We start from the raw sequence: 21,407 nt of genomic DNA on the forward strand, positions 1-21,407 counted from the left end.
CTTCTGCAATCTTCATGTCTTTTAGGGCCTGAGAGTAGTTAAAACTGGCATTGGAAAATGGGGATTCTTTAGGCAGCGATTCCCGAATCTGACAGTACATCAGAATAAGCTGGGATAAAAAGGCTGGTTTTTATCAAAAGGTCCCACCTCCAGAAATTCCTATGCTGTAGGTCTGGATGTGACTGGGCATCAGAGCCCCTAGTGGGGGAAGGAAACAAGTCACCTAGGACACCAGATTTAAGGAGGCACTCACTCCATTATAGGTCATTACAGGATATTGAGTATAGTTCCCTGTGCTATACAATGGGTCCTTGTTGTCTACCCATTTTATATATAGTAGTATGTATCTGTTAATCCCAAATTCCTAACTTATCTCACTCCCACCCTTGCTTTCCCCTTAAGTAACCGTAAGTTTGTTTTCTCTGTCTGAGTCTATTTCTGTTTTGTAAATAAGTTCATTTGTATCATGTTTTTAGATTCTACATGTAAATGATATCATATGGTATTTGTCTTTCTCTGACTTGCTTCACTTAGCATAATGCCTCCAAGTTCATCCATGTTGCTGCAAATGGCGTTCATTATTTCTTTATTGTTGAGTAGTATTCCGTTGTATATATGTACCACATCTTCTTTATGCATTCATTTGTCGTGGACATTTAGGTTGCTTCCATGTCTTGGCTATTGTAAATACTGCTGCTATGAACATTGGGGTGCATGTATCTTTTTGAATTAGAATTTTCTCCAGATATATGCCCAGGAGTGGGATTGCTGGATCTTACGGCAACTCTATTTTTAGTTTTTTAAGGAGCCTCCATACTGTTTTCCAAAATGGCTTCACCAATTTACATTTCCCACCAACAGTGTAGGAGTGTTCCCTTTTCTCCTGTTGTTCCCATTTTCAGATGAAGAAAGTGAGGCTTAGGCAAATTGAGTTGATCAAGGGGACTCCGCTAGGAAATGGTAGAACCAGAGTTGGAACTCAGGTGTGACCCACCAGGCCACTCCCCTAAGTGCTCTACCACAGGGCCTATTTCTTGCTCTGAATTAGCAGAGGAACTTAGCCCAGCCCCCTCTCTTGGTCCTTCCCAGGCTGTCTGCCTGGCTCTGAAATCTCCAGGTAACTTCCTATACCTGGGGTTTAGCACTTGGACCAAACATGACACCCCAGCTTTCCTTTGGGTGTTTTTTTGTTTGTGTTCATGGGTTTCCTGACATGTACAGCCATGGCAAACTGGGGAAGGGGCAGAGGAAGGGCACGGGTGATCTTTGGCAGGGGCAGAAGAGGAGTTATTCTTTCTTAAGCTGTTTACTGATTAACTCCCTTTGCTCCTGAAACCAGAAAGAAGAGGAACTCAAGACTCAGCAGGGCTCAGGAGCCCCAATTGATTTGTGGTCCAACTGGGTCAGGGGGAGTGACCCTGTGCAGTGGCCTTTTTTTTCTTCCCCCCAGGGACCTGTATGCCACAGCTCACTAGAGCAGAGTTCCATGCCACTGAGGGGAGGGATTCCAGCCCTGCTCCCTCCTCCATACTCCCAGCCCCCCAGCCCAGAGGGGTTAGATCTCCTGTGAGGGACATGTCTACCTATTCAGTCCCTTCCTCTCTGGCCCTCTGGCTGGGCTCCTACTGGTGTTAAGTTGCCCCAAATACCCAGTCTCTTATTTCACATCCTCAGGCAAAGATCCCACAGCCAAGGTGCCCTTTCAGCTTAGCTTTCCCATCGGCTGCTCACTGACAGATAAGCTTCTAAGAGGAGGGAAGAGGGAGGGTGGAGAGATGGGTAAAACCTGGGGCAGACCCCTTTGTCCCTTTGTCATGGGGCGCAGTGGGTCCTGTAGCTCCCCAGTTTTGTGTTTGACGGGGCAAGCCCTGGCTGGTGGCTGGCTGCCTAGCCCCCGTCCTTTATTGGCAAATGGAACTTGACTTGGCTGAGGCATACTTGTACATATGCTAAGCTTTACCTTAGGCTAGAAATTGGAGGCTGAAAGTTTGTAAGTGTCAAGAGACAAGGAAACTCTGTGTTCAGTGTGTGGGCTGGGAGAATGCAGGGGTTCCTGAGCCAGGCTCTGTTTCTGTATAATCTGCCATGGCCGTGCCAGACTCCCTGTCCAGACCTCGCAGAGATGTTTCATTCCTCTGGCTGGATGGAACTGAGACACGAGTGCTGCTGCGAGTTGGGAGGGGGAAGAAGCCCGTGGACAAAACGTTCCTGCGCCTGGGTGGACCAGCACAGCACAGGCTGGGTCCCTGGGAGGAGAGATGAAGCCTTTCTCCTTTCTTTAGCCAGTCCATATCTTGAGTCACAAATGAGTTACTGCCAGATGAACTGGTGTTAATTTACCTTTCTGAAGTGATAGATGCACTTAAAATAAAAATGAGAGTGACCAGGAAGTTGGCACAGTTAGCTTTGCCAGTCTCACTGCTTTGGGAAATGAACCCTGGAGTTAGTACACTCACTCCATTATAGAACTGGGCCTCTGTGTACAAGTTGGTGTCCAGAATATATTTAAAATGATATCCAGAGTATCCAGAGACTACGTTAAAAATGTGTACAGAAAGGTAGCAATTAAATGGTTCTCTTGGAATAAGCCTGGCCTCTGCATTCTCCCAGGAACCCTTGCCTAGGGAAGATGATTAAAAATAGATCTGAGTAGCACTTCCTGCTTGGCAGATGGCTGATAGCAAATGCTAGGGCTTGCAGCTGACCTTTCCTTTCTGAAATCTGCTCTGTGTTTCCATGATGCTAATTGAGTCCCTCTCTAGACCTAATCAAAGTGCTGGTTGCAAAAAAACAGGGCTTGCTGTCCTGGCTGGGCTCAGTTCAGGGAGCAACTTGAAAGTGCTGGGATTTGCATGGGAACACCCACTCTGTGGTCCAACTGGCTGATCCTTGTTTAAAAACTAACAAGTTCTGCTTTCAAATTTGCTGTCTAGCGCTATTAAGGATCCCACACCCTCTCCACCCCCATCAACAGGAAAGATCAGTGGATCCGGGAGTGATGTGTACACAATGGACAATGCTCACACACACTTCCAAACAAAGTAGCTGCCCAAAAGAGAGACAGGGCCTTTCTGAGATTTAACTTCCAGGTGTGGCTCTGTCCCCATCAGCTGCCTTATAAAACAGGGATAATACCTGAGACAATGCCCTGATGTGGTATCAAACTATGGGAGATACAAGACATCATTGTTTTTCTTATTATGTAGCAAATATCTAGGGACCACTGCTGACTTCTCACTGAGTTATTACCCTCCCCTGGGAAAGAGATGGGCATATAGACAGGCTGTGCTGAGGCTATGCTAAGTCCTCACCATCCTCTTCACCCTACTTTCTCTCCCAGGAGAGCCCTCTGCTGGAATTTAAGCATCTTCTGGGCAGAGCTGCTCACTACACACTCTGGGGCGGAGCAAGGTCTGGGACATTAAATATTTGTTGATTTAGATCTCCCTCCTTACCCCCCCCCCCAATTAAAAACTATCATAGACTGCTTTAGTGTGACAAAACCTTTTTGCCTGGGAGATGATTTCCTAGTGCCTGATATTTCACAGTGTGCCTCAGGCTTTTCTGTTGGCCAGGGGAAAATGTTGAGCACCAGAATAGGTGAAAGGGATTTAAGTCTCTATGTGTTGAGGATGAGTCTTAGCCAGGACTTAGATAAGATAGACCAGCTGATGAGCAGAAAAGACCTTTTATGCAGATAAACAGGAAGTTTAAAAACACAAGAAAAGAGGTCTAACTCTGACTCAGATATGTTCATTTAATGTGCCAGGCGTCTACTCTCTTGAGAATATGGCCTCGTGGAATATTCACCCTCGTAAGAAACCTCACTCAACCCCCTCATTTCACAGATGATGCAACTCCCAGTTCAGAGGATCAGGGGTCTGCCTAAGGAAGTCATGCTGGTCGGAGGCAGATGATCTAGCCTTGCCTGGCAGGGGTGGGAGGGGGTCAGCTGGTTGTTCTGACCCAGTCGTGTTCTGTTTCTAGAGGGAATACTGAGAATCACCAGTGCCCAACTTTTGCACATTGGCAAGCCCTTTATGTTCACATCTTTCTAACATTTGTATGCTCAAGTCTCTTTCATAAGAGCTCTTTGACTGTGATTTCTTCAAGCCCTTTTAAATAACGTTGTCTCTTCCTTCGTAACTATTTCATATAACTCTCTACTCCTAACTCAGCCCCGTCCCTGGGGGTATATGAATACAGAGGTTAAATGTAGATATATGCTAATACGCCACAGGTGGAAAGTCTAATGCTGGACATCTGCCATGAGGGGTGGGGGAGACCGCAGTACTTGGCCTACTTCAGTTTGTATGTACAACCTGAAGCCTGACTGTTTAAGCAAGGGCTTGTGCTTTGATTAGCATTTCCAGGAGAGGAAAGTGTTGAAAGTGTTTAGGGAACACCTAGTATGAAATGAAAAATCAGGTTAAAAACACGGTGGTTTTTTACTCCCCCAGTGAAGGGGGCCCGGGTTCGATCCCTGGTCAGGGAACTAGATCCCGCATGCTGCAACTAAGAGTTCCCATGCTTCAGCTGAGGATCCTGCATGCCGCAACGAAGATCACACGTGCCGCAACTAAGACCCAATGCAGCCAAATAAATAAATAAAACAAAACAACAACAACAAAAAAAAAAACCACAGTGGTAGACTCAACGAGGGTGAAACCGTGCTGTGTACAGGAAATTTGAAGGAGCTGGTAGGAGGAAGGATGCTACCACTTCTCGAGGGCCTGGTGTACGCCAGGCACTTTACTATCTGTGAGGTGGGTGTTATTAGCCCATTTGGCAGGTGAGGAACTTGAGAACAGAGAGGTGAATGTACCTAAGAGCATACAACAGAGAAAGTGCCAGAACTGGGATTTGAATTTAGTTCATCTACTAAACTGGGAGAAGCTTAGCCCACAGAAGGAGACCTTGGTATGGGCAATACAAAAGCTGTAAAGTTATTTGGCACCAAAGGCTGTAAAGATGAAGGATTCAGGGAGCTCTCAGGAGCTGAACTCATAGAAGGAGTTTTGGTACTGTCAGAGCGGCTGGCAGTGGAATGGGCTTCCTGAGGAGGCATTCCCTATCCCTGAAAGTATTTAAGCAGAGGTTTGGTAGAAATGTGGGCAACAGCTTTGCATCAGGTGTGTAATTGACCTTGGGGCTCCTCAAATTCCAGTGGCCTATGAAATTAAAACTGGATAAAGTCATAAGTATATTTTGTTTTGTTTTGAGATCCTCCACTCTACCCAACCTGCAATCCACTGCATGGGATTCCTGCAGACTGCAATTAGTTAAGTATTTCTCTTTTTGAAAACTCCCCAAAGCATTCTTCTGAGTTCTCTGCTCATTCTTTGCCATGAAGTCCAGGTGCCAAAAAAAAAGGGAGGGGTGGATTTTAAAGGGCTTCTTTGCTTTAATTATTTTTTCCCACGAGTTGTGAAATGAGAATCATTCATTCAGTAGTTAGCTGGGAAGGCTGTTTTCAGGTTAGGTTGCAGAGAACATTTTCTTGGTGGTCCTGTCAGCCTTAAGCATTGTAAGTTTACAAAGTAAATTTTATCCATTCACCCAAGAGTGACCAAGCTCTGGTGAAGTGATTCACCCTAACACAACTCGTAGGAATCTAACTGGTAGACCAGAATTCTAATTAATTTACAGTGGAGCAGATAATCCCGAAAGCTTGGACTGTGTGTTATCTTCCTTGAAGGTAAACCCACTGAGCGAGAGAATTAAATTTAGGCAGTTGCTAAGTAAATATGGAGTCAGGGCAGAGGAAGGTGAATAGCCTAAGAGACTTTCATCAGTTCTGACAGCTTAATCCATCCTTCTTCTTCTTCAAAGAGACAGATTTTCCAAGTGAACACATTCTAGAAAAATCTTGGGACCTGGAGTCAGAAGCTGTAGGTTTAAGTTCTGACCTTGACTTACAAGCTTTGTGAAACTGGGTAAGTCACTCAACAGCCCTGGACCTCAGATTCCTCCTCTGTTGGTTTGAAGGTTAATCAGTTAATATATGTGAAAGTGCTTTGTACGTTCTGAGGTCCTGTAAACGTGTCAGTATTAGTCTAATTCTGTTGAGCTCCTTTCTTTTAGGAAGTCACTTGGACAACACCCTTGTCATCCCATCTTCATTTTCCCCTAGATTTTGGAGCCGCACTGCCTGGGTCTCTGTCACGTATTGGTGTTTGACGCTGGGCGTATGTCTTAACCTCTCTTTGCCTTGCTTTCCTCATCTGTAAAATGGGAACGATGAAAGTACCTCCCTCATCAGATTGTTGAGAGGATTAAATTACTTGGCTTATGTAAAACAGTTTGAATCTGTCTGGCATGTAGTAAGCACTATATAAATGTGAGCTGTGACTGTTGTTATTTCACCATTTCCAATTTATTTTAATGAGCCACCTCAATCTCATCTGTAAACTGCCTCCAATTTCACTATAGTGATTGCTTTTTAGAAAATATTTAAAAAGCAGTCCCCTCCATGGCATGTGGCTTTAGTCTTGGAGGAAAGCCTTTTCTGGCCTTTTTGTCTGGATTGGTTACAGGGGAAGACTTGCCTTGAGAGTCTGTAGGTTTTGCCCACTGACTTTCCAGAAATCCTTTGTAGCGTCAGGACATTTTCATTTGCCAATGCCCAGTTGGCTTTGGGAGCAGAAGTGTAGATTGAAACATAAATCCAGGAAATTGATTATGTTCTTCCTAGGTGTATTAACTTGCATTGTCTTCTTAACTTCAGCAGCTCATAGTGAATTGTTTTCAAAGGCCTGATGATTTTCAATAGTTTCACACACATGATTTCATATAATCCCATAATAACCCTTTTTAAAAAAATCCTACCCCTATATTGCCCCTCCTCCCTTCCTCTCCCCACTGGTAACCACTAGTTTGTTCTCTATATCTGTGAGTCTGCTTCTTTTTTGTTTTAGTTGCTAGAGTGTTGTGTTTTTAAGATTCCACATATAAGTGATATACAGTATTTGTCTTTTTCTGTCTGACTTACTTCACTTAGAATAATACACTCCAAGTCCATCTATGTTGCTGCAAATGGCAAAATTTCATTCTTTTTTTACAGCTGAGTAGTATTCCATTGTGTATCTATATCACATCTTTTTTGTTTTTTAACATCTTTATTGGAGTATAATTACTTTATAATGGTGTGTTAGTTTCTGCTTTATAACAAAGTGAATCAGCTATACATATACATATATCCCCATATCTCCTCCCTCTTGCATCTCCCTCCCACCCTCCCTATCCCACCCCTCTAGGTGGTCACAAAGCACTGAGCTGATCTCCCTGTGCTATGTGGCTGCTTCCCACTAGCCATCTATTTTACATTTGGTAGTGTATATATGTCCATGCTACTCTCTCACTTCGTCCCAGCTTACCCTTAGCCCTCCCCGTGTCCTCAAGTCCATTCTCTACGTCTGTGTCTTTATTCCTGTCCTGCCCCTAGGTTCTTCAGAACAATTTTTTTTTTTTTTTTTTTTTTTTAGATTCCATACGTATACCACATCTTCTTTATCCATTCATCTGTTGATGGACACTTAGGTTGCTTCCATACCTTGGCTACTGCAGATAATGCTGCTATGAACATTGGGGTGCAGGTATCTTTTCAAATTAGTGTTTTCATTTTTTCAAATATATACCTGATGGTGGAAGTGGAAGGGCCTGGTGGTTTTTTGTTTTTTTAAAAAATAAATGTATTTATTCATTTAATTTAATTTTTTGTTTTTTGGCTGCATTGTGTCTTCGCTTGCATGTGAGTTTTCTCTAGTTGCTGAGGGGGGGCTACTCTTTGTTGTGGTGCGCGGGCTTCTCACGGCAGTGGCTTCTCTTGTTGCAGAGCACAGGCTCTAGGCGCGCAGGCTTAGGTAGTTGTGGCTCACGGGCTTCAGTAGTTGGGGCTCGCAGTCTCTAGAGCGCAGGCTCAGTAGTGGTGGGGCACGGGCTTAGTCGCTCCGCAGCATGTGGGATCTTCCCGGACCAGGGCTCGAACCCGTGTCCCCTGCATTGGCAGGCAGATTCTTAACCACTGCACCACCAGGGAAGCCCGGCCTCATGGTTTTGAGAGAAATTTGAGCTCCATTATTTCAGCCCCTAAAAGTTTTAGTTTTATATTTGAACTGCAAAGGACCCAGCTATTAACGACTGGCTGCCATGACATCCGGATTCCACCTGTTCACTCTCTAACTCAGAAGCCAGTCTCCCAGAACAGACATGTCAGCCTTTCTTCTGTAGAGGATGGGGCTTGTCTGATCATACAAATCCCCTGCTCTTTATCCCTGTGGAGAATGCATGTTTTCCAGGCCTTCTCTATGGAGAATAGGAGAGAGTGCAGGTTGAGAGCTGACGGCATCTGCTGAATTGAAAGGTCTGATCGTTAAGTGACTTAGATCCCAAAATCTCTGCATTTCAGCAGTTAAATGTGGCCCCCAGGCCCCAGGCCCTACACCACCTTTTGTTTTTGCCATTCAGTTCCTTGCATAGTTTGCATCGTGTATGCTCCCATGCCCTTGGAATTTTATGACTCCACACAGCAGATATTTCCTCCTTTAGAGCCAGTCCCTTCCCTGCCCCTCCCTCCATCTGTTTCAGGAATGGGAGAGCGAGTTGAGATCTACCAAAGCTCAAAGCCAGCCAAAGAGGGCTGGAAGCAGCCATGCTTCTGCCCCTAAGCAACACACATGGCTTTTTACCCCATCTTGAAGTTTCTAGGCAGATGTGTGAACACTTTTTGTAAGCCATGAACACATACAAATGGCTTTGTTCTTTCCTAGTCTTTCCTGGTGACCTGTGTCCTAGTGTGGAAGTTATACAGAGTCAGGAAATTCTTCCCTTATAATTAACCCAAGTCTCTCTTATTTCCGTCTAAGTCTATTTCCTCTTGTTCTTATTGCAGAGAAGATGGAAGAAACCCCCTTTAATCTTCTTTCCTCTTACCTAACTGTTCAGTTTCTTTAAACTGCACCATGTTCTAATTGTGGAAGTTTTCATCATTTTCATTGTTCTTTATTACCACCCTTCCCACTTTCTCCATATGCTTCCTCAAGGGTGAAATCCAAACAAGATCCAGTATTATTTTGCTTGGGTTTCAGCTCTTTGGAATGGAGCCTGTGGTTTACTTTGACCCTGAATAGCAAACTCCACCAGGCTTAACCATGGATGCAGAAAGGAATGAGAAAGGAAAAGGGACTGCCCTGACCTTCCCCAGCAAAATGTTGAGGTGGGGTACTTAGCCAACACCCCAAGGCAGGAGTTTTACAACTCCTCCATTGTATCTCTATCTAATACCTCTGTTACCTTCTCACTGAGATGGTACATAGTATAGCATATAGTACCTTGAGCAAATCCATAGAGACAGAAAGTAGGTTTGTGGTTGCCAGGGACAGGGGAAATGGAAGGTGACTGGTAATGATGCAAGATTTCTTTTTGGGGTGTGAAAATGCTCTGGAATTAGATAGTGGTGTGGTTGCACAATCTTGTGAATATACCAAGAGCCCCTGAATTGTATACATTAAGGGTGACTTTTGGGACTTCTCTGGTGGTCCAGTGGTTAAGACTCTGAGCTCCCAATGCAGGGGGCTGGGTTTGATCCCTGGTCAGGGAACTAAGATCCCACATACTGCAACTAAGCCTGCACTCCACAGCTACTGAGCCTCTGTGCTCTAGAGCCCGCGTGCCGCAACTAGAGAAGCCTGCGTGCTGCAGTGAAGACCCAGCACAGCCAAAATAAATAAATTAATTAATTTTTTCAAAAGGTAACTTTTTGAAGTTTATGAAGTACCTTCATACCTTGAAGTTTATGAAGTACCTTCATTCATATATAGTGTCTCATTTATTTCTTATACAAATCTGGTGTGGGTGTGAATACTATATTATTGTGCCCATTTTATAGATTAGGAAATTGAGTCTCAGAGAAATTAATTGGCTTGACCAAGTTAGTAACATAGCAAGTATATGGCCAAGCCGGGGCTCAAACTCTGCCAGTCCTTCCTCTTCAAAGCCCATGTAATGAACACTGTGCCTATGCATGGTAGGTTGGTGAAGTAAGCACCAGGTGCTTTAAAATACTCATATTATTACTAGTGGAAAGGATCATGGGGAGCTTCAGTTCCATCCCTACATTTTTATGGATATTGAGTTACAAAGAGTGGAAGAGTGGCCTTATGCCGTAATATAGAGAAAGGGGGACACCAAAAGTCACTGAAGAAAAGAATTTTGAAGAACCAAATAGATTAGAGCCAACCTTTTCTTCTCTCTTCTCCAGGCTCCTGAAAAGGCCGAAAAGGGAAGGTAGGGAACTGATCTTTTTACTCTGCACTTTGTTTACCTTGTTTTACTTCTTGTTCTCAACAACTTGGAAAATAGGCATGGTTTCCATCTGCAGATGTAAAAGATGTGGAAGCCGAGAGAGGCTAAATAATTCTCCCAAGGTCAAGTAGCTATTAATTAAGTTGAAGTTGTAAAACCAGGGTTTTATCCTGAATTTCTGAGCCAAGATGAGATCCTCTTATCATAGGAAGATATGCAAAGGCTCGTCTAGCTCCCAGGTGTTACAGCTGAGTAGTCAGGTGGGCGTCTGCTTCCCTCATCTCTGGGCACTTCCTGGGGCACATACTCGGTTGATAATGGTTGACGTTCCCAGAGAGAGGAGATTGAGAGGCTCTGCTTCATGCTAGGAGGACTTCATGCCTGAGCCTGTTCAAGTGAAGGAGGAACCCGCATGTTTGCTCTGTTGCCACCTCCCCCCACAAGTATTCGTTTTTTTTCAATGGTCCTCCTACTTTTAAAAGTGATTGCTGCCTTCCAGACTTTCAAAGGGGCCAGAAATCAGTGGTTTTGGCTACTAAACAGGAAACTCAAAGCCCTTTCCGTTCCTTTGAGCTGGCTGGAAGGGCTGGGCCTGGAACTATTACCTTCCTTTAAAGGACAGAAGAAAAGTTTTGTAAAATTTAAAAAACAAAAACAAAAAAACCTTTTCTGCAGTCCTGAATACCAGCCTTCATTGATAATACAACATGGAAAAGAGCTGCCTTGTTGCCTGGCAGTAATGACAGCAAACAAATGTGTCCGACAGTCTGTTTGGGATCTCCTGGTCTGACATTCTGTTTGCTTCATTCTAATTGCTTCCTTCACTTCCTTTCAGTCTCCCCACCTTGGGTACCACCCTCACTCAAGGGAGCGCCAGACCGTGCCTCGTTGTGCCAGGCTGGGCTGGGGCCCACAGGAGACAGCCACCCAGCCGGGCTATTCTTGTCTGTGTCTATTTGCAAGATGCCTGTTGTTCTCTGTGAATGTTTTTCTCATCATAAATGTTGGCTTGGCAGGGGCCCAGTGTGGAAGCCACGGTGGAAGAGCTTCCAGAATCCTGCCCCAGAGATTCAGTTGGTCCTGAGTGCCAGGCTGAGGAGACAGGCTCATAGCTACTGTCGCTGGGGAGGTACCTCTGTAGGTATTGCCACCGAGACAGCCCTGATTGGGTTCGGCACCCTTTGTAGAGTGTGGACCTCTGCCAGCACTCTCTCTCGAAGAATAGGCCTAGAGGAACCGTGGTGGCCTTGTGAGGCGCCTCTGGGCCTGACTGGCAACTCTCTTCCCTGCCATGTGCCCTCCCCAACCCTACTCTCTAGGAATTCGAATCTGTGTCAGGCCAGAGAAAGTGACTCTCAGGCCCTGCCTGAAACAGATTGGAACCCCCGGAACAGTGACCTCCAAACCTTTAAAATCACATACCCCTACCAGTAAAGTGTTTGAGCATGTATTCCTAATATGTCTACTTACTTATAAATGGTATACATGGGTTGCTATGTAATACCTACATTATAAACAAATATTAGAAAATTTTAATAATTTCTGTAATTTAAAAGGATGGAAGAAAAAATAAAACAATTGTAAATTTGCTTTTAATCTTATTTTATTGAAGGTATATATGATTGAATATGCTCTCTTTTTAGGAAAAAAAAAATCTTGGTTTATCACTTTGTGATTCAGTAATTCAGAGGTGTGTCCCTAGGAGAGTATAATTCTATACTTCATTTTAACAGTTGCCCTTAATGAAAACTTCCTTACAAAGGTAGATTCAAATGGAACATTTGCATCCTTGAGCTTACAAAAATCATGATCCCCATTTTCCAACCCACCCACCAGTTATACAAAGGTTTTTGCTGAACTTTGTAGTTCAGAAAAGTACCTTTTAACGAGACTTCAAACTCCTCTGAAGCTCTTTGTTTGGAATACTTTTATTATTATTTTTTTTTTTTAAAGATTTATTGATTGCTATGTTGGGTCTTCGTTTCTGTGCTAGGGCTTTCTCTAGTTGTGGCAAGCGGGGGCCACTCTTCATCGCGGTGCGCGGGCCTCTCGCTATCGTGGCCTCTCTTGTTGCGGAGCACAGGCTCCAGATGCGCAGGCTCAGTAGTTGTGGCTCACGGGCCTAGCCGCTCCGCGGCATATGGGATCTTCCCAGACCAGGGCTCGAACCTGTGTCCCCTGCGTTAGCAGGCAGATTCTCAACCACTGCGCCACCAGGGAAGCCCCTGGAATACTTTTAAATAGATCAGGAAATAGTTTACATTTCCTAATTGTACAAATATAGGAGTACGGTGTTCAGATGTAGGAGAGTTTAGAGATGGCTTATTTTAAAATTTTTATTGGATTTCACCAACAAGGGTGAATTTTACTGTATGTAAAGTTAAAAATAAAAATTAAAAAATCCAATGAATTTTGACAAATGCATACTCTTATGCACCAATGAAATCAAGATAAGAAAATTCCAACTCCTGTGTTACCCATGTAGTCAAACTTTCCCCTTACCTATAACCTTTGGCAACCAATGCTCTTCTTAGCTAAAGCATTTCAAATTCATCCATGTTATGTGTATTAACATAGGTTTTCATTTCGTTTGAGTAATTGAAACTGCCAAACTCTTATCCAAATGGCTGTGCCATTTTGCAGTGTCTGAATTCCAGTTGCTACACATTCTTGAGTGCACTTAGTTTTGTCAGTTAAAAAAATTTTTTTGGACCATTTTAATATATGTATAGTGATTTGTCAATTATGTTTTTCAATTTGCGTTCCCCTAATGACTAGTGACGTTGAGCATCTTTTCATGGGCCTGTTTCCCTTCTGTTTATATTTGGTGAAGTCTGTTCAAATCTTTGCCCATTTTAAAATTGGGTTTCTTGTTTTATTATTGAATTTTGAGAGTTCTTTGTATATTTTAGATACAAGTCCTTTGTTAGACAAGTGATGTGTAGATATTTTCTCCCAGTCTATGGCTTATCTTTTCATTCTCTTAAAAGTGTTTTTCAGAGCAAAAGTTTAAAATTTTGATGAAATTTAGCAGTTTTTTCTTTTATAAATTGTGTTCCTGGTGTAGTATCTAAGAAATCTTTTCTAACGCAAGGTCACAAAGATTTTCTCCTGCACTTTCTTCTGAACGTCCTCCATTTTAATTTTTGTACAGGCATATCAATTCTGAGCTACAAAGATCATGTAAAATGAAAGCATTGCTAAATACTGTTTAGTGAAACTTTTTTTTAAAGATAAAATTAAATAGATAAAATTTCTAGTATTTTCCCCCTACCCTGAAGGATTGTCTTGTGTACCTTCTGGGGGGACTGCTGCCCTGAAAAGCTCTACGGTGCTGCCTCTCTCCCTACATTCCCATTGTGCCCAGCAGATAGCAGGTGATCTGTGAGTCTTTGAGAAGTGAATGTCTTTTCCTGCCATAAATGGTGAAGCTGTGTTGCTTCATGTTGTCGTTTTCCAGTCTGCTTTCTTCTAGAATTTGTTTTCCCATAACCACCTTCTTCTAAGCTCTAACTTGAAGATCTTGGTAAAAGTTTCCTCGAGGGTGGCACTCCCAATTATCCATAATGTAGGACCACAGAATTATACGAGAATATAATTTTGGAGCTTGAAGGAGACTTGGAGGTCAACTAGTCCAAATCCCTTATTAAAGTCAAACCAAAAATAAATGAACTCTGGTAAATTCACAGACTGGAATATGACTCAGCAATGAAAAGAGAATGAACTATTGATATATACAGCAACATAGATAAATCTTAAAAGAACTGTGCTGTGTGAAAGAAGCCAGGCAAGAAACGCTACATGCTGTATGATTTCATTTATTAAAAATTATGGAAAATACAAACTATAGTGACAGTAGACAGTGGCTGCCTGAGGATGAGTGGGAAGAGAGTGAGGAGGGAAGAGATGGCTGGATTGAGGGACATGAGGAAACTTTTGAATGTGACAGATAGTCCATAATCTTGGTTGTGGTGATGATTTCACAGGTATATGCAGGTATCAAAACTCATCAAATAGTACACTTTAAATATACACACTTTATTATTGTATGTCAGATATATACCAATAAAGCCATTTAAAGAAAAAAAAAAAGGAAATTAGAGGCAATTGACTCATGCAATAAATATTTTATAAATGATGCCAGATTCATGCTATGTGTTGTGGGTTCAGAGAGAGATTGAAGACATGGTTCATGCCTTCAGGGAGCTCACAATCTAGTGAGTGAGTTAGACAGAGAGACAATTTAAATCCAGTATGCTAAGAGCTAAGAAAAAGGAACAGGCAGGGAACAAGAGGAGTGCAGTACATGGGTACCAATGGGTACCTCTTCCTGAGGAGGTCAGAGAAAGCCTTACGAAAGGGAGGAAGCTGAGCTGAGGCTTAGGATTGGTCACGTGGAGGAGCCTCCCCATCTCAGGGAAGATGGTGGTCAGAGTTGGTGAAACGCAAGTTCCAGGAATTGCACGTGGTTCGGCCTGACTAGAGCAAAGGACACAGTGGGAAAGTAGCAAGAGAAGAGACTGCGGAGGTTGGTGGGACCAGATCGTGAAGCTTTTGCTATCCTGGCGGTGCTTGGATGTCTTGTGCTCCAAAGTTGAACTAACAGGTTGGCCAAATATAGGGTCTGTGTTGCTGGGACATTGTCTCATCCAAACACTTGGCATGGACTTCCAGGTTCCAGGTTTCGAGGCTGTGACACTCCTATTCATGCTCAGTGCTAGCCTGGAGCTCTTATGTTCCCCGGGGATGTTTCAAGACCCAAAGGAAAGAGATCTGGTTTCAGCCTGAGCAGCAGCTGGGGAACATCTGCTTGCTGCCCAGAGCTGCACCTGGGAGCCAAGGCTTCTGGTACATTTGTATGTTGTAGGCAACCAACAATCTATCTTCCCCAAAGGCAGTTTTTCCACAGGTCAAGAATTTTACCTTTCTCTCCGGCTGGCAGCACTGATCCCTAAAGTCCTGTGCTTCTGACAACAGCTGTCTCATGGGCAGTGATCTGTGTCCCGTCTGGTTCTCTCCTACCCTTTGGTCATCTGTTAACCAGTCACCCATAGATTTCTCCAGCCAGTGAATAACAGAGGTCATGGGAGAGTCCCTTATTTGTTTGCTTGTTTATTTATTTTAAGAGTGGTCTTCAGAGCAGACCAGGATGTTTAATTCAGGGTACAGTTGTCAGGCCACATTAAAAATGCAGGCAGAAATGCAGTACATGGATGGCTCATGTCAGCCAGACGTTTCAGTGTAACCAGAGGAGAAAAACACGGATAGGGCCTGTGTTACTGGAAGTAGATGCCAAATCGCACGGCAAGCTCTGGCTCCTGTTTTCTCCTGTTCCCTGCCATCCTCCAGCCAGAAGAAAGAAGTTCCTCTTTAAGCTAGAAGTTAAAGTGGGATTACTGCTTAATGAGCATTCCTGTGATCTAGAGATGAAGTTGCTTACACCTCAAAAGGAGAGCTTTCGTGCTGCCATTTAGGAGGATGGTCTAGCAGTTAGGATTTCCAAGAAAGCAAGACCAGTGAGAAGTGTGGGTTTGGTGGTTTATTCTTACCTTGGGGATTCTTTGCTGTCTTCTGCAGGGTTGAACCAAGAGGGCAAGCAGAGGTGCTTGTGCTGGTTTCCATGCCCTAGCCGACTTGAAAGCTGTGGGCAGTACAGGTGGCTGAAATCAAGTGGGTCCAGGAAAGGCCAGTGTGGATTAATGGTATTTTCTTACCTGGGCTGGTGAAAACAGTCCGAGTGTGGGCTGACCCGGGCTCTGTAGCTCTGTTTATTCTGCCTTCTCCTCCTCCCACCATGCCATCTGCTAGCTGGAGGGTTAACTGGCTCACCGCTCCATTTTAGCCGTGTCAGCCCTGCAAGGTCATGATTGTTGTGCTTTGGGGCTGGTTTCCCGAATGGGTGGGTGAAATGGATCTCTAACTATCGATTTGTCTTCTTGCATTTCAGTCGTTCCAAGGAAGTCAAGGACGAGCATACCTCTTTAACTCAGTGTGAGTGTCTCTGAATGGTACATCCATTGTTCGGTGCAAATATCGAGGGGTGGGGAAAAGCAACGCTCAATGATAACTAAACAATGGAACCTGTCCTCTCTGACACACACACACACACACACACACACGCACACACACATCCATGGAGCATTATTTACCACAAGTGGTAGCCAGTCATCCTTGGGGACTTTGGGGAGGCATCATCTTTGGCTAAAAATAATATAGTCACTACCCCCAGTAAGTACAGAGAGCTGTAGTCTCCTAGGGAAGAAGCTGAAGTGCTTCTGAGAGCTTCAACACGGGAGGTCTCATAACTAGACCTGAGATGTGTCTCTGGGGAAGAGAAGGAGGGCGAACAGAGGACACCAGGATCTGCTGGAGGACTAAGGTTGGGGGAGCCTTCATAAAGTGGAGTTAGTGAAGAGCTTCCATCCCCTCCTACAGATGCACAGTCTGCCACAGCCCTCAGCATTATTTACAACTTTCTCTAGGAAAGCAAACCTGATGAACTGTGAAAATGGAAATCCAGCGTGTTCAGTCTAAAAGAATAGGTGCTCTGTGAAGGAGTCTATGTATTTGATAGATGGGGCTCACCCATCCTTGTGCTCAGGACAGGACTGTGCCGTCATGATTGACATCTCTGGCTGCAATCAGTCCTCAGGAAGCTCTGAGGACCTGTGCTCATGGCTGTGGACTTCAGTGTGGTTGTCAGTTTGTCCCCTTCAATCACAAGGCTTAAAAGCATTTGTTAGAAAAATTCTGAGCAGAGTCTCAACCATAAAGACTACTTTTAGTAGACTCATTGAATCAGAACTTGCAGATCTGAAATGCATCTCAACGGAGACGTTTCCCTGTGGCTACCTTTTCGGAGGTTATTCCTGGTTTCAGTTAGAGATGATGCTCTTCTCAGTGTTGGCTTCCCTTCAGGCAGCTGTACTCAGTTAATTTTTTGCTGCAAGTCCAGCTTGAACAACTGATGGTGAGCATGTGCCTGACGCCCCGCTCTCTCTCTCTGTCCCTTGGCACAGAGTTAACGTGGGCTGCGGGCCGGCAGAAGAGCGCGTGTTGCTAACAGGACTGCACGCCGTCGCAGACATTTACTGTGAAAACTGCAAAACCACTCTGGGCTGGAAATATGTAAGTACCAGGGAGTCTGACTGGTGGAGAGAGGGCCGTGAAGGAACTGGCTGAGAGCCACACGTTAGAAGAATGTTTTCTTCTACTTGCCTCCCGTGGCCTTGTGGGATTATCTTTGACCAGGATGGGAAACTCAGCTCAAAGAGCAGTTCCTGGCACACTTCTGTTTGCCACACTCATCCCCTTTCCACTGACAGTCACTCCTCGTGCTCCTTTCTTCACCTGCTCCTGATACACGCACACACACACACACACACACATACCCTCTCAATTTAATTAATAATAATAATAGTAATAGTAATAATAACAATGGCACATAACATTTCCTGACAACTTACTGCGTTCCAGACGTACATTATTTTATTTACTCTTCACAGAATCCTTAGAGGATAAGGATTTACCCATTTTAATCCCTAGTTTATGGCTGAGGAAACTGAGGCTTAGGGAGGTTAATAGTATGTCCAGTGTTGTCTAGCCATTACATGGCCAAACGAGGAGAGGAGTCCAGGTGGTGGTCAGACTGCAGAGCCCATGTTCTTTTTTTTTTTAAATTTATGTATGTATGTATGTATGTATGTATGTATGTATGTATGTATGTATGTATGGCTGTGTTGGGTCTTCGTTTCTGTGCGAGGGCTTTCTCCAGTTGCGGCAAGCGGGGGCCACTCTTCATCGCGGTGCGCGGGCCTCTCACCATCGCGGCCTCTCTTGTTGCGGAGCACAGGCTCCAGACGCGCAGGCTCAGTAATTGTGGCTCACGGGCCCAGTTGCTCCGTGGCATGTGGGATCTACCCAGACCAGGGCTCGAACCCGTGTCCCCTGCATTGGCAGGCAGATTCTCAACCACTGCGCCACCAGGGAAGCCCGAGAGCCCATGTTCTTTGATGCTCCAGTAAATGTCCCCAAAACATCTCTTAGGTCCCAGACCCTGTGCTAGGCATCATCAAATACTGTGTTAATTAATGTCCACTGTCAGATATAGTCATGGCTGGACCTGCCCAACTGGATACTTATTCCTGCACTGTTTAACTCCACAGATATTTTTAGCATCTCCTTGGTACCTAGGAGAGTGGGCAGTCCCTTGCCAGGGTGAGAGGAGGTGTATGTGTTCAGTGAAAGTCAACTTGTATTATTGTTATTATTATCATTGGCAGATCTTTTCACAGTGCTTTTCTCTGCCCTGTCTCTCATTGTGGGAATATTGAAAAATGAGTCTTCCTGTTTCTGGGAGGGCAATTTATTCCATGTAAAACGCCTCAAATCCCCTGTCCTGTCAGTTGCAGAGGGTCAGTGTGGGGCTGGCTCATAGGACCTGCCGTTAGCTAGCTCGGGAAGGAGCCTGAAGGAGTAGTCAGAACCGCCCACAGAATGATGAGGACGCATCAGTGTAGGTTTGTTGACTGCAGTAAATGCACCACTCTGTAGGACTTTGATAGTGGGGGAGCTTGTGCATACGTGGGAGCAGGGAGCGTATAAATAAAGTTCAAAAATGTGCAGATCTTGCGGAGTTACCTGGTGGCCCAGTGGTTAGGATTCCGGGCTTTCACTGCCGTGGCCCGGGTTCAGTCCCTGGTTGGGGAACTGAGATCCCACAAGCTCCGTGGCTTGGCCAAAAAAAAAAAAAAAAGTGCAGATCTAAAAAACTGCTGCAGGTGAAGTCTGCAGTTCAGCAGCATGGCCTTTAGATTCCGTCTTTCCATGTCTTCCTTGAAATGTTCAGAATGAGAACGAAAAAACCTAGACACTGTGTTTCATGATGCCAAGAAGGTTTAACCACAGCTTCCTATGGGAGAAACTGGCCTTGGCCCTTCTCCCCCTGTATGGCCACTGGTCCCCTCTGAGTGATCTGGGGGACCACAGTTCTGGTTTTGATTATCCAAAAGTGTTCTGCTTCCTCTTTGTTTCCCAACTTCTTGGCTGTCTTATTCCTTGAACGTGTGCTGGATTTATATACAGAAGATAAATCTGACTTGGTTGGTTTTGCTCCTTTCTTCAGGTAAAAGGATTCAGTCCTTTGACAAAGCTTTATTAGGAACCTTTGTGCTCGATACAAAAGCGAATGAGATCTAGTTCTTGCCCTCAGGGTGCTTATAGTCATGATACCAAGGGGGAAAACCCGCAGGTGAAGTTACAACAGCTGGACAGGACAACAGAGGACCATCCATCTCCCCAAACATTCATTGATCACCTCTCACATGCCAGGCCCAGTGCTCCAACCTTTCACTCTACTATTCCTTCTGACCCTTAATAATAACCCTGTGAAGTACTTGTAATTATCCCAATTTTGTAAATAGAAAGTTTATAATTTTGTAAATTGTAAAAGGAAGTCAGACGCTTCAATGATGCTTCTGATGCTAGGAAGCCGTAGACGTGGGGTTTAGGGGGGATGTTTGTTTCAGTTCCAGATCTAGTGCTGTCTCCTGGAATCCAGTTGTGACATTTTGCAAGTGCCCTGTGGCTTGGGGGGGTGTTGACTTTTTTCTTTCTTTTTTTTTGTTTAATAGGGACACACTGTCACTTTCCTAGTTTTGTTTTTTCCTCCTCTCTATCCTGAATACACTACTATGGAACAATAGGTCCTATTCCCAAACCACATTCCTCTGGTTGTGTACACATCACACACACACACACAGACACACACACACAAACGGAGCTGGGGAATAATGAGGTGTCAGGGAAATTACTGCTGAGCACACAGCTCTTGTATGTGTGTGGTGTGTTTGCACTTTCTCTCGGTGCCCCTCCCCTCTCCGCTATGTGGAATGATTCCTCTCTCAACAAGAGGCTGGAGTCTGAACTCTTGTTCTGAGACCCGGAGCCCCTGAGCTCTAGAACAGAAGATACAGTCCATACAAATGCTGCCCAGAATCTATCGACAGTAGGATTTATTTAGCTCCTTCCTAATTTAGGGACTCGGGAGGGAGAGCTGATGTCCACTGCTCTGCACATTGAGCTTTGCCATCTGATGACCCTGATACCCAGTGTTTTTCAGATTATACACCAAGATGGTTTTTTGTATCTGTGTCTGCAAATAGAATATCACCTTGATCCTACTCCTAGGCAGGACTTATTTCTGTGGGGCTTATTAGCTGGGAGAGCCTGCAGTGCTGTAAGTTTCAGCTGGTAACCTCCCAGCTGGTTTGCATTGGGTTTGCCCTTCTCTGGAGGCCTGGCAGCTGGGTAGGGCTCAAGGGCTGCCAGGTCTTTCAGCCTGGAGTTCATACAGCTCCTTTTTCCCTGGAGAAAAGCAATGACGGAAAAACAAACTTAACACATCTGACATGGAAATAGCAAGATAAGAAATAAAAGAGAGACCTGTTTGGCCTCACAATATATTTTGTTTCTGTTCCTGAATGTCTTTTCTCTAAGCCTAACAAGCACAGTTTAAAATAATGACACAGTGGGAATTCCCTGGCAGTCCAGTGTTTAGGACTCTGGGCTTTCACTGCCGAGGGCTCGAGTTTAATCTCTGGTCGGGGAACTAAGATCCCAGAAGCTGCACAGACCGGCCAAAAAATAATAATAAAATAAAATAATGACACAGAAACTTTATGGATACCTCCATAGGGCAGATTTCTGGTAAACATCAGAAACCAAGTGCCCCTAAGATTTTATACACACGTACACACACACACACACACATACATATATATATATAGATGGATCTATCAATGAACAAAACATGAAGTTTATCTTGTGGTAGTGGGAGACAGACAAAACACAAAATAGATATGCAAGTTATACTGCATGTTTGAATGTGGTAAGTGCTGTGGAGAAAAATAAAGCAGGAAAAGAGGGGGGCAGGGAGGAATTGCTGCCTGGGAAGTTGTGATTTTCAGTAAAGACCTTACTGAGATGGTGACGTTTGGCCAGAGACTTGAATGAGCAAAGATCCTGAAGAAACGCTATTGCAAATATTGAGAAAATATTTAGAATATTTAAATTCAGAACATTTAAATTTAAAAATATTTAAATTC

At 44.3% G+C, this 21,407-nt stretch overlaps 1 protein-coding gene across 1 annotated transcript in view; it reads left to right on the top strand.

Moving 5' to 3' along the window:
• YPEL2 (yippee like 2) overlaps positions 1-21,407 on the top strand; it is a 63,530-nt gene that overhangs the window by 37,176 nt on the left and 4,947 nt on the right. Inside the window, exons 3-4 of the mRNA XM_068530366.1 lie at positions 16,250-16,293; positions 17,322-17,430. Coding sequence (XP_068386467.1) covers positions 16,250-16,293; positions 17,322-17,430 — 153 coding nt within the window. The remainder of the gene's footprint in view (positions 1-16,249; positions 16,294-17,321; positions 17,431-21,407) is intronic.

The sequence above is a fragment of the Eschrichtius robustus genome, chromosome 20 (genome assembly GCF_028021215.1).
Source record: "Eschrichtius robustus isolate mEscRob2 chromosome 20, mEscRob2.pri, whole genome shotgun sequence".
NCBI classification, from domain to species: Eukaryota; Metazoa; Chordata; class Mammalia; order Artiodactyla; family Eschrichtiidae; genus Eschrichtius; species Eschrichtius robustus.